This window comes from Lynx canadensis, chromosome A1, assembly GCF_007474595.2.
Source record: "Lynx canadensis isolate LIC74 chromosome A1, mLynCan4.pri.v2, whole genome shotgun sequence".
Classification (NCBI taxonomy): domain Eukaryota; kingdom Metazoa; phylum Chordata; class Mammalia; order Carnivora; family Felidae; genus Lynx; species Lynx canadensis.
The window spans coordinates 112,744,190-112,757,442 of record NC_044303.2 but is presented as its reverse complement, the minus strand read 5'-3'; the positions used below and the strand labels follow the sequence as shown (position 1 = coordinate 112,757,442).

General features: G+C 37.2%; 1 protein-coding gene across 1 annotated transcript in view; it reads right to left on the bottom strand.

Moving 5' to 3' along the window:
* Positions 1–2,585: 2,585 nt before the first annotated feature.
* Positions 2,586–13,253, bottom strand: part of SMAD5 (SMAD family member 5) — a 49,435-nt gene continuing 38,767 nt past the window's right edge. The window contains exons 5-7 of the mRNA XM_030318698.2: positions 11,112–11,333; positions 8,956–9,212; positions 2,586–7,562 (exon numbers count right to left, since the gene is read on the bottom strand). Of these exons, the coding sequence (XP_030174558.1) occupies positions 7,419–7,562; positions 8,956–9,212; positions 11,112–11,333 (623 nt within the window). The 3' untranslated portion in view covers positions 2,586–7,418. The remainder of the gene's footprint in view (positions 7,563–8,955; positions 9,213–11,111; positions 11,334–13,253) is intronic.

Here is a 13,253-nt window from a genome sequence, read left to right as displayed (position 1 = left end):
TCTCTAAACAGGGTAAAGAGATAAAATTGGCAGTATGTTAGATGGTGACAAATGCAATGAATGAAAATCTCGTTCTTTCTCCCAAACTCCCAAGGTCTTATCTTCCTTCTTTCTGACAGGCTGTTTTGAATCCCAACTGGCTTGGTCACTTCAGCAATCTCATTAAAATACCTGGATAGCTAGGCTTGATGTTGTACATTTTGCAAAAAGTCTGCCATTCAACAAAAGAAGACAGTTAAGAGAGGACAATATTCTCTCGGGCATATCAAATCCAAGAAACGCTCTCGAACCAACTTCTGAGAATTCTTTCAAAAAAGGAAGTACAACTCTGTTCACAATCAGCTCAATTTTTGCCAAAGACAGGAGAAGACAAAATGGAGGGCGTCTACCCCAACAGGTTAGAAGGGTACACGTGCTACAACACGTATTTGTGTACCAATTAGCTACTGGTTTGTGGTTTTTTTAGTTTATCCTTTTCTGTACTGTTAAAACCCTCGGCATGGGGCACAGACAAAAATAGTATTTAAAATGAAGTAACATTTGAGGCGCCTGGGTGGCTCAGTTGGTTAGGCGTCCGACTTCAGCTCAGGTCATTATCTCATGGTCAGGGAGTTCAAGCCCTGCATTGGATTCCGTGCTGACAGCTCAGAGCCCGGAGCCTGCTTCGGATTCTGTGTCTCCCTCTCTCTCTGCCTCTCCCCCCCGCTCACACCCTCTCTCTCTCAAAAATAAACATTAAAAATTTTTAAAAAATAAAATGAAATAAAATAAAATGAAGAAACATTAGGTGAGATTTTTATTGGGTAGGGAAAGGGGTAAAAGATAAAAACAAAAGTATGAGGAGCTTTCAAAATAGATCCCCCACTATCCAAAAACTGGCTCAGGAACCGCCTCTCACAGAAATTTTACACACATCCAGGTGACACCATTCAGATAATGAGCCTTGGCCACCAACCTGCATGCCCCCTCCACCTCCCATCCCACATACCCTAATACGAAAAGCGACCAACAACTCTCCCTTTTGATACCTTCCCTGTAGTCCCACCCTCCTTTCTTTAAACTACAACCACAAAGTGACTTAGATCAAGGGAACACACCACCTTTTAAAAAAATCAAATCTTTATTAATAATAGGCTTACCAATTCAACAAATATACAGCAGTAGTTAACATGTTAAATTGAGGAACTTTAAACAAAAATGCTTCCTTCTTTGAACGATATATACTCCAGAGCTCTAAGTACTTTCGTATAAGCTTGCCCTAGCCTACTGACAGCCTCCTTATAAATATGTATAAAATCGGAACTGCATCGCAACTGCTGTAAATGTGGAACAGCATTAGCTATTGAGTGTCATATCTGAAAGAAAAATGAAGCAGTTGTCACAGCTGATCCCCTCATCACCTGAACTGTTTGGGCTGCAGCAATTTGAAAACTAATTATCTTAAATCAGAGAGAAGCCAACACCTCTCACTGTTCAGTGAAAGAGCATGCCAGAACAAATGCTTTTGAAAATGCTTTAAAAAAATGTTTCCAACACAGCCACTGAAGTCACTACTAAATACCTTATACTTAAAGTAAAAGGGCATAGGGAACTGATTTGCAGAAATGGATTCTTTTGATGAAGGCTTTTCTCCAAAAAGAAAAATAAGAGCTTTTGGATTTATTCTTTTGGGTTGAAATATTTAGTGTGAGTTTTTCTCCTGTTCTAGTGGGGAGCACAAAGATTTACACCATCCTCTTCTAATTAGAATGAGGTTGCACTTCTCCTATATACAACACAGTGGTGGTAAAAGTATGTACTCGGTGGGGCTAATAAAACCTGTGATTTAAAAAAAAATTTTTTTAAGGAGAAAATAATAACAAAGTCACCTGGCAAGGTGGCTAATCAAGGGTTGATCTACTGAAGTCAAGCAGCATCAGAAATAATTCCTGTCAATTAAAGAAGAAATACAAGAGATAATAAGAATAAAAATATGAGTTCTTATGTGCCAGGCACTGCTCTAAGTACTTTATTTGTATTTTCTTTAATCTTTCCCAAAATACTATACAGTAGACTTTCACTTTACAGATCAGGAAACTGAGGTACAGAGTGGTTAATCAACTTGCCTAAAGGCACAAAGCGAACAGAACTATGAGGCCCAGGACTCCCACGGAGGCAGGCAGAACCCACAGCTACTACTCTATCTCCCAATCATGCAGTCAAGACCGCTCATTTACAGATAGATCTACAGAAGGGAAATTAGCGGTTAAATGAAAATACCCCAGACTCTAGATCTAAATACTTTTTCCAAATCCAACTAAACTACACTAAGCTAAACAAAGAAAAACACACCAACTCTCTTACAAACAGAATGAAGAAACAGTACATTCTGAGCCAATCTCCCACCGAGGAAGGAGGCATGGTATATCCATTTCCTATTGTTAGCGCACACAAACAGATAACACAGCCAGTCACAGCGACTGGTTAACTCACCCTTTTTACAAGTCCATTCAGTCAAAGACGTTAGGTCAAAAGAAAGTACCGAAAGAAACCCCCTTCCCCCCCAACACACACACACACACAAAAAGACCCAACAGACACATAAGCAGGTTTTGAGATTTATTAAAATAAAGTATTAGCAAACAATATGCAAAAACAAAGTTCTTAAGAGTTATGGCTTTGAAAAAGCACGGTATAGTAAAACCTAATACATTTTTATAAGTATCAAAAAGGTAACAGAATTGAAGCGTATTGCTAGAATTTCATTTTCTACCACATAAACAGAAGCAGAACAAGAAGCGGACCTATACTGCAGCCACTGGTTTGGTCTTTATCATCTGCATATGAGTATCTTTTTAAGAGAAGATGGGCAGGTACACACATACATCCAGTTCTCATGATTACAATCCGATCCAATTTTAAAATAAGTGATCCTTAAAATGCAATTTTAACCAAACAGATTAAGAAGACAATAGCTTGCCCAACTATTATCTTCAAGAGTCCCTACATATAAAATACTTCATGAATAAATCAAAGCAACATTATCTCCAATGATATTAGAAAGGAATATCTGACTCTAAAAATGTCTTCTTTATACGGAAAGTAGGATTGTTTGGCCTCACTGTAGTTTTATTATAGTTAATACCAGCTAGTATCAAGAAGGCACTACTTATTAATGGGGGGCAAGAATCTACCTGTACACAAAATTCTGAACTTTTTAATAACAGTATCTTCAAATAAATCCTTAGAGGACAATGGTTTATAATGATTGCTAACAATTTCAAGAATTGAATTATTTGGATGAAAACCATGCACACCTTTTTCACTCTGCCATGAATGACAGAATGGCTGGATGTTTTCACCCAAACATCCCATCATTTGTTTAACAGCAATTGCTACCAGCAAATATTGTATCACACGCTCTTACTTTAAAAAAAATTGCTATGTAAAATACCTCTCATTGGTTTTTACAAACCATCCAATTTTAGGGTAACACTTCAGTTGTAACACAGTTGTATTTTAGAAGTTAAGTTTCTATTGTGAATAATCCAATAAAACAAAGGCTTGATAAACACTGTTACCTCTCATAATTAGGAAATGCTGAACTATAACCCAGTGAATTCCAAAGAACTGTCCAAGCTTCTGTCCAGCAGGCAAAAGTCTTTATGCAGAAGAAATGCCTTGAATTCTCACTTTCCATACATGCATCTTCTGTGAGAAGAAAACCTCTCCCAAATCCCATCTCTATCAAAGAGGAAAATGCTGCTGCTCTGGAGGAAATGGGTCTCAAATAAGAGCCTGCCCCCCAGAAAGCTGCCCTAGTTAGTATCTCAAGAGACCACCCACAAACCAATGTATAGGAAAACTACCTCCCAGAAAAATCACCAAACATGCCTGAAACCACCATGCTAACTACTATCTTAGAAGATCCTTGCTTATCTAGCTGATGGGTATGAAGAGAACACACATTTATATTCCTACCTGAGAGAGTGAACAAGGATTTAAGTAATACAACAAAGAAGGGCTCTGATCCTCTTAAAGGTTAACAGATCCAAAACTGAAGTCATCATCGGAAGCTCAATTATCAAGAGTCTTCCTTCTTCAGTAAGTATAAAAGACATTAACACATTTTAAGTGGGGAAGTGATAACGATTCAAAGGAACACTGAGCAAACAACCATAAAGAGAATAAAGAAATGGATCCAAGCTGGCATATCAGATGTTTTCTAGAACAGAAATAGAGTACTTAAACAGGTACCATCAGACTTTCTGGAGGTTCTCTGCTACTGGTAGGAGTTCATATTCTCTACAAATCTTCTCCTTCAACAGAACACTGTGACAGAACTGTTTCCCACAGGTTCCCTGTGAGCCCCAGTTCTCATCTTGACAAGAGATTTCAGATGGGACCACGTCTTGATCATTTTACATCTTAAAAGGATATCTTACTCTCAAATGTTATGAAAAGTACCAAGTAGCTACATCCTCTTTCTATACTATTAGGTATAGCTCACTGAACTACCTAGGAATCTTACTGTGGATTTCAACTAAGAAACCCAGCCAATTCTATTACCATAGGTTCCTTACATAATAATAAAATGTGAAAAATGATTTATATTCTGATGTATATACTTGACATTTTGATTGATGTCTTAATCTCTAAAGAAAAAGTGTTAGCTTCAGAAGATCAATAACATGCCTAATAGTTTACATTCTAAAATATAAGCCAGGCAATACCAAACAGACCATAATACTTCATTATACAAACACGCTGGTCCAAATGCAACTCTTAAATTGTTTTTCCAAATACCTTTTTCTTGGGTTAATTCATTACTCAGATGAATTTTCATTCTATTTCTCTTTTTGCATTTACCAACCTGGTTGTAATTTTATTATTCCCAGGCTCTAGTCTTTTCAGCTTGCAAATATTAATATGAAATGTCTGGTTGTTCTAGTGGTGATGTTTTCATAAATTTGACCATGAAACATTCCAAAGTCTAAATAAAAATTTAAAACTGTAATTTTCTATAATGGTTTCTTTCAGAAGTGTCTTCATTGGTCAGAATTTTAGTTTTTAAAATCTCACTGGCAATTTTTACTTCCCATCCATAGATTTTGGACACATCCGGGAATTACAGAAGCAACTGCATAAAATTTTCAGTTAAAATCCAGGGGTATATAGTTAATGACTTTTAGTTAAGACCACAGGCTTCTACTCTTCCATGGAACTCTGAACGGTCAATAGCTTCAGTAATGACCTTCATGAGACACAACTCCTTAAGGAAAAGACAGAAAAGACCAATCGCATAAAATCTCAACAACTCTAAAGACCATAACATGAATAAAAACAATTTTTAATTAAATCAATTGAAAACATCAATAAAACAATTCAACAGTTTCCACCAGTTCAAGTCCATGGAAGTTGATTACACGTATCCGTCATTCAACCTGGGTGGTTTCTTCCTACACATTTGTTCCAAAGATTATGCCATAAGCCTGGTAAGTAAAAGAATGACATAAATAGCTAGGTTCTAACACTAGGCAAATAATTCTCTTTCATGTGGCTGACACAAGTGTGGAAGATTAAGAATGCAGGTCACGTAAAACTTACTTATGTTGAAGGCTCAGGTGACTGTCAGAAAGTATCCTTTGACCCAGCAAAGGACTGTGAGCTGAAACATATATGGCACTTCATCTGACAGAACTAAAGCCATCCACTGGCTGCACTTTGTAAAAGCAATAAATAATGTCACAGAAAAAAGGAACTGTATTCTCCTTTCCTCAAAAAATGCAGAAAGGGCAAAGGAGAGAAAGTCAAACCAAACTAGCACTTTAAACAGAAGACTGACATGGCTCCATATACTTTCAAAAGGCACCAGAAAATAGCTTTCTCTGAGAGGTAAATTAGGTCACTTTTTTTCAAAATAACATCTTTGTTCTCATGCCATAACCAAGTGTCCATTTGGCTGCTCTCTAGAAAGAGAGGTTAAAAGTCCTTCCTTCAAGCATGACTGAACGAACAGGTATTTTAGAGTTTTCGTGTCTTTCCTCTCCGAGGACTAGTGTTCTGGGACATTAGCATCCATGGAAGTGCTAATAAATGGGAAAAAACAGAGCATACGTGGGAACTGAGAGAATAGTCTGCATTCTCTGATATGTGACTATTTCAAAATCAACTATCTCAACAACCACTGCTTACTCGTTTAAGTACCAGACCAGCAGCCCCAACCCAAGGTCAGACCGACGAGGTTCTTACGGCTACCGCACACAGGTCCTTTCCTTACTAGGGGCAACTGACGCCAGTAAGAGCAATGGGAGGAGTGTGTGACTTTCCAACACGAGTGACACCCAGAGAGTGGTAGGCAATTAGAAAGGCACCTTACATTGGAGCTACAGAATAACAGTCTTATAAACTAGGTCGAAAATACAAAAAAGGTAGAAAAAGTCTAACTTCCTACAACTGTAATCTATAAACCGTAGTGTTTGTTAATACAAAAGGGGTACCAAGTAAGTAAGGATGAGCATCGAAGTCCAAGTCACTTGAGTGTGTTACACAAAAGGTTACACTAAAAACTGTCACCCATCAAAGTGCAAAACAGAAGATTAATGCCTGTCAAAGTTAGAGTTCTTGCAACAGTGGCCAAAAGTAGCCAAGCTGAACAAGGCCGCGCATGCACTAGCTATAAAGTAGTACTTGGGACAGACTCGGAGTAAATGACATATACTGGAGATCTGGTGTTTACAATAATTTTTCTTAAAAAAAGGAAATGTTTTACAAAAGATATACTGAATGAAGCCACAACAGACAAACACTTAGCTGTAGTAAATGTACATTTTATGACATCATCTAGAAAACTATCACTTTGCTTTTACTGAACACTACTTGTGAGAGCAGTGCATAGTGTTCCTTCAAATAGAAGATTTTTTTTTTTATAGTTTCTTTTCAGCTCCTACCACATGCTTTCAGAAAACAACGAACTACACTTTCTTAACACTGGTAGGACAAAGAAACTGGAGAAAGTACATTTCCTGTAGGGTTAAAAGTAGAAGGGAAGAATTTTCACCACATACTTTCTTTTTCTATTATAATTTTTCATCATGTGACGCATTATATTTTTCCAATAAACTGAACAAATAACAGGTTGTTGGGACAATAAGGCAAAATTATGTTCCAGTTTAAGATCAACGCCAAACCTGTGAATTTGGGGTACAATACTTCTACTTTACATTTTTAACAACACTTTTGAGAGTTAATCACATGAACACGAATAACAAACAAATGTAGATTCGTCACAAAATACAAATGTATTGGTCACAATTATGTAGAAAAAAAAAAAGCTGTAGTATCTGTTTTCCATGTAAGCTCACAGTATCTGTACTGAAAAGTTTCCCTAAAATTAAAACGAGTCCACGAATAATATAATTGAAAAGACTACTTCTGCACTATGAGACGGAAGATATGGGGTTCAGAGGGGAACCCATCTGAGTAAGGACTTTATCCAGCCACTGAAGAGGCCCATGAAGATGAATCTCAATCCAACACGGGGTGCTGGTAACATCCTGCCGGTGATATTCTGCTCCCCAGCCCTAAGAAAATGAAAAGATATCACAGCAAAGCCCTCTTTAAACTGTAAACCAGTCTAAACCAATTTTAACATACTAACAAAAAGATACTTTAACAATAGAGATCACCAAACCAATCTTAGGATTCACCATGGAATTCAAAGCAACAGAGTTGCAGAACTTTTGGAAAGAGATAGGAGTCCCTTAATAGAAATCCTTGGAACAAGATAGGTTTTAGAATTCTTTTTTTTTTTTAGTTTAGAAAGTTAATACAGTACAATATCTCATAATTAAAACATAAGTATTTCTGCAGTGAGATACATTCTCAATGAGATAAACAAAACTTACAGTCTCATGAACATTCACATCAGATTTTGTTAGGAAAAAGCTTTTAGTTTTTAGGTTTGGGGTTTTTTTTTTTGTTTTTTTTGTTTTTTTTTAACTATCAGTTAAGGAAGGCACTGTAGATCTCATCAATGCATGCAAATGTAATTAATGTAGCTGGGATGAAGGAAGCTGGAATATTTTAACCTAAAACTCTAGATAAAGATTAAAATATATTTTTTCACTTTTATTTGCCTGGATTTACCAAATCCTCTGCTTTACTGCTTAAAGTAGTGCTGGCATGGATAAATTAGGCTTAGGGGTGGTGGAGTAGAAATTAAATATACAAAAGTTAGGTTTCTACGGAGAGGGGCATGCCTTCGGGGCTGCTGATAAAGTGATGCATGAAACAGACCTATAGCAAAACAGTAAGGAAACACTGGACTATTCTTCTGAATGTCAAAAAAGAAAGTCCACATGCAGCATTTCACAGATGCTCTTCTTTGGCTAAACCCGTAAGGACCAAGTGGATGTAGTACAGGATGCTCAAATGTATCAACTAAAACTCTTCCCTAATTTTACTCATGAACCATCATCTTTGGAATGCCAATGAAATCAGGCCAAGAGCAAATGATAAATTTGAAACATTCAACCTTGCGAATCCTTAATAACAGAGGTTAAATACCTGGAAGATAATATTAGTATTCTGAAGAATTTTTTAAGTCACTCCAGTGGGATCTAATAACAATTGAAATTGCAGAGGTTAAGGAACTTGAAAAGCAATTTTAATGTGAAATGCTTTCTAGCAATTTAGTCTTTAATTGAAATTCTTTATAAATTCAGCCCCTATTCATATCAAAATCATGGTCAGTACTATGCATTTTATAATGTCTGGATTATAAAATTACTACTTAGACCTAGTGAGTGGTTAAAGCCTTAAATTCAACAGCATCATTTAAAAACCTATTACGTCAAGTCAAAAGTAAATCCCACCTTGCATTTTAAGAATTACTTTTTAGAATCATAACCTATAGAAATATGAACTACATATTTACAGTGACTCAAATTAAGCTACAGCTTACAACCCACTCACCTTCACAAAACTCATTCGAATGGTACACATTTTGGTGAGCTCATACACCGCCTCAAACCCATGGTTGACAGACTGAGCCAGAAGCTGAGCAAACTCCTGATTGTTAAAAATTTTGAGGCTGCAACTGCTGGGAATCTTACAGACTGTGGTAGGATGAAAGCCGTGATGAAAGTTGCAGTTCCTACTCTGTACAAATATGCTGCTGTCACTGAGGCACTCCGCGTACACCTCGCCACCAACGTAGTACAGATGAACACCTTAAAAAGACGAGCATTCCAAGACTCACCTTAATAAATCAGTATAATGAAATCAAAGAGGCTGTATGGGGTGCAACCAAGAACACCCACTAATCCACAGCAACCGCGCAAAGTCTGGAGGTAGAAGCTACCACTAGAGGGCCTATGGTGCCGAAGATAAGGAAGAGGTTAATGTCTGCCTAAATTCTACAGTGGTCCTCAAGTAACCAAGACTTAACCCTCAGGCTGGCAGATTATTACGTTTATCAGTTCTTAGGTTGTCTTCTCTTTGCCAACAATCACTTGTTAGCTCTATGAGAGAAAGCGAAGGCAAAAAGACAAAAAAGACACCTATGATGAGTCCTTTCAAAGGAAAGCTGGCACTCTTAACTATCATAGAGTCAGTTGGCAGAGGGTTTTGCACTCTTTTTACTAATGGAGGGTACAGCAGCATTCAAAGACGCTAAATCCTCTCTGCTGTCAGCACAGAACCCCCCCCTGGGATCCTCTGTCCCCCCTCGGTATCCTCTGTCCCCCTTCTCTCTTCGTTCTCTCCCTTTCAAAATAAATATATAAACTTAAAAAAAAAAAAAGAGAGACCCTAAACCACATATGTAATTTCAGTTCACAGGAAGGGATTCTAAACAGATTTATTTCATTTCCCCTAAAAAGAATGGTTTTTCTATTTAAAATATATATATGTAAATAATATATAAGTGTAATTTCAATACTAAAACTTCAAATTATGTAGTTAAAGTTTAGGTTATTTCCAACTTTTCACTACCCAAACAGTGCTAATAAGACCATCTTTATAACACATACCCCATACACATGTGAGTCACAGACTTGTATCAGGCTGTGATACCAAAAGCTGTGTTTTATTTCTGAGCAAATAAAAATGGCACACAGAAGAAGGGATCCTAGAACTGGGTACTAGAAAAAAAGGGAAAACAGATTCCAGAACTAAGAATTCACCAAGTAGATTTCTCTTAAATTACCCTACTGTACTGCGAAAATCAACGCATAGAAGTGAGGCATTTCACCTACAAAACTGCACCAAGATGGCAAGAGTCAAAAAAGAATGGAAACTTTCTTTTCAACTTATTTTTGGCCATAGTATTTTGCTGAATCTCTTCTACAAGAAATCACTTTACAACGATAATTATGTACATCTTCTCCTAACTTGGACTAAGACTTTCTCAAGTCAAAGAAGCCAAAAACAGCAAGTGGTAAAAACTACACTTCTTAGGAGACAGGTAATACACTCCACCTGGGATAGGTTTCCTTCCTGGCCACTTGATGCATGGGACTCTGCCCTTTCACGGAGGTGTGGAAAGTTCCTTGTTTGTTGTGGCAACTGTCTTGCAGGATGAAATATAAATAAAACCTTGTTACCTGAATTTAAAAGGCAGGAGGAATAGTGGTGAAGCCACTGGAAACTTGTATCATTCAAACTGGATTCCCTACCTGTAACCCGGCTCCTCCAACATAAGAGAAAATTCTTACAAGGCACTTCAACTCAAAATACTCCACAAATACCTCAATTAATAAATTCTACTCTTCCACCAGCACTCCTATATTTCACAAATATTTGCTGTGTATTTACTATGAGCCAGGCACTGCTGAAAATACTGCTATGAACAATGCGTATTTCTGTAAAGCTTACATTCCAATCAGGAAGATACTCAAAAAATAAACACAGAAATAATATAATTTCAGATCCTAAGTACTAAGAAGTAAAACTAAGCAGGATAAGGAAAAGAGGACTGATTAGGTCTTAATACATTCACCAGCAGAACTGGAGAGCAGCACCCATGCTCTAGGCTCATCTTCTGCGCCAGCACCTTCCATGATACATAGTAAACGGCAAGTACAGCAAAGGACTCATTTCAACTGAACGCAGGGAAATGACAAAATTACCTTTTCCAATATGTCGCCTAGTGTTTTCAATTGTTGAATTACGATTAACATTTGACAACAGCCCCAAGCAGAATCTACTTTTGTTATTTGAAGGGTCTGTGAATCCATCCACTAACACGCTAGTAGAAGATGCATGAAAAGCCTCCCCAACACGATTGTTTAATTCATAGTAGACAATTGAACACCAATGTTTGGGCTCCTCATAGGCAACAGGCTGAACATCTGTAAACAAACCAGACAAAAATACAAAAAACAGAACATTTAATGAGTGAATTAGAAACCCCAGATTCTTTGTTTCCCTTTAACCAAACCCAAGCACTCTATGAAAAATACTTTCAGATATTCCACTTAAATCTCATTGTTCCTCCCTGACTTGAGTCTGTATCAAAAAAAAAAAAAAATGCCTTGAATATGATGATTTGAAAAATTATCAAATACAAATACAAGGATAGGCAACATCACATTTATTTTTTTTTCTTTAAAATTTTTATTACTGGGGCGCCTGGGTGGCGCAGTCGATTAAGCGTCCGACTTCAGCCAGGTCACGATCTCGCGGTCCGTGAGTTCCAGCCCCGCGTCAGGCTCTGGGCTGATGGCTCAGAGCCTGGAGCCTGTTTCCGATTCTGTGTCTCCCTCTCTCTCTGCCCCTCCCCCGTTCATGCTCTGTCTCTCTCTCTGTCCCAAAAATAAATAAACGTTGAAAAAAAAAATTAAAAAAAAAAAATAAAATTTTTATTACTGATGTATAGTTGACATACAACATCACTTTAGTTCCAGGCATACAATGCAGTGATTAGATAATCCCTATACATTAATCACCGCACACCACAATACGAGCAGTTACCACCAGTCACCACACAACATTATACAACACATGTGTAAAATCATATGGTATTTGTCTTTGTGACAAATTTGCATTTGTGACTTATGTCACTTAGCAGAGTAGCCAGCCTCTAGATCCATCTAAGTTGATGCAAAATGGCAAGATCTCATTTTTATGGCTGAGTAATATTCCACTGTGTATAAATCTCCTTTATCCACTTATGTACCAATGGACACTTAGGTTGCTCCCATATCTTGGCTATTGTAAATAATGCTGCAACAAACACAGAGGTGCAGATATCTTTTCAAATTAGTGTTTTCAAAAAAAAAAAAAAATAGAGTTTTCACTTTCTTTGGATAAATAACCAGAAGTGGAATTACTAGAAAATACAGTGTTTCTATTTTTAAATTTTTGAGGAATCTGCATATTGTTTTCCACAGTGGCTGCCCCAATCTACACCCCCCACAAATAGTGTACCAGGTTCTCTTTTCTCCACATCCTCGTCAATCCTTATTTCTTGTCTTTTTGATACTAGCTGCTCAGCCTGGTGTGGGGTGGTGTCTCACTGTGATTTGATTTGCATTTCCCTGATGATTAATGACACTGAGCATCTTTTCGTATGTCTGTTGCCATCTTTATGCCTTCTTTGGAAAAATGTCTATTCAGATCCTCTGTCCATACATGCAAAAGACATATCTGGTACAGGACTATTATCCAAAATATACAAAGAACTCTTAAAATCCAACAAGAAAATAAATAACCCAATTAAAAAAAAATGGATTAAATACATAAACAGCCACCTCATTCAAAGAAGATAGACACATAACAAATAAGCATATGAAAAGAGGCCCCACATTGCATGCCATCAGTAAATGCAAATTAAAATAGCAGTAAAATACCACTATAGATGGCAATGACATTATAGGGACATATAGGGACATTAGAATGGCCAAAATCCAAAAGAGGGCCAACACCAAAGGCTGGTGAGTATGTGGAGCCATAAGAATTCTGATTCACTGCTAGTGGGAACGTAAAATGGTACAGTCACTTTGGAAGACAGTTTGGCAGTTTCTTACAAAACTTAACATACTCTTACCATATAACCATATACCAGCAAACACGCTCAGTATTTACCCAAAGGAGCTAAAAATTTATTCCACATAAAAACCTACGCATAGATGTGTACAGCAGCCTTATTCATATTTGCCGAAACTTAAAAGCAAGCAAGATGTCCTTCAGTAGGTGAGTGGAAAACAAACTCTGGTACACCCAGATGACAGAATATTATTCAGCTCAACAGAGACATGAGCTATCAAACC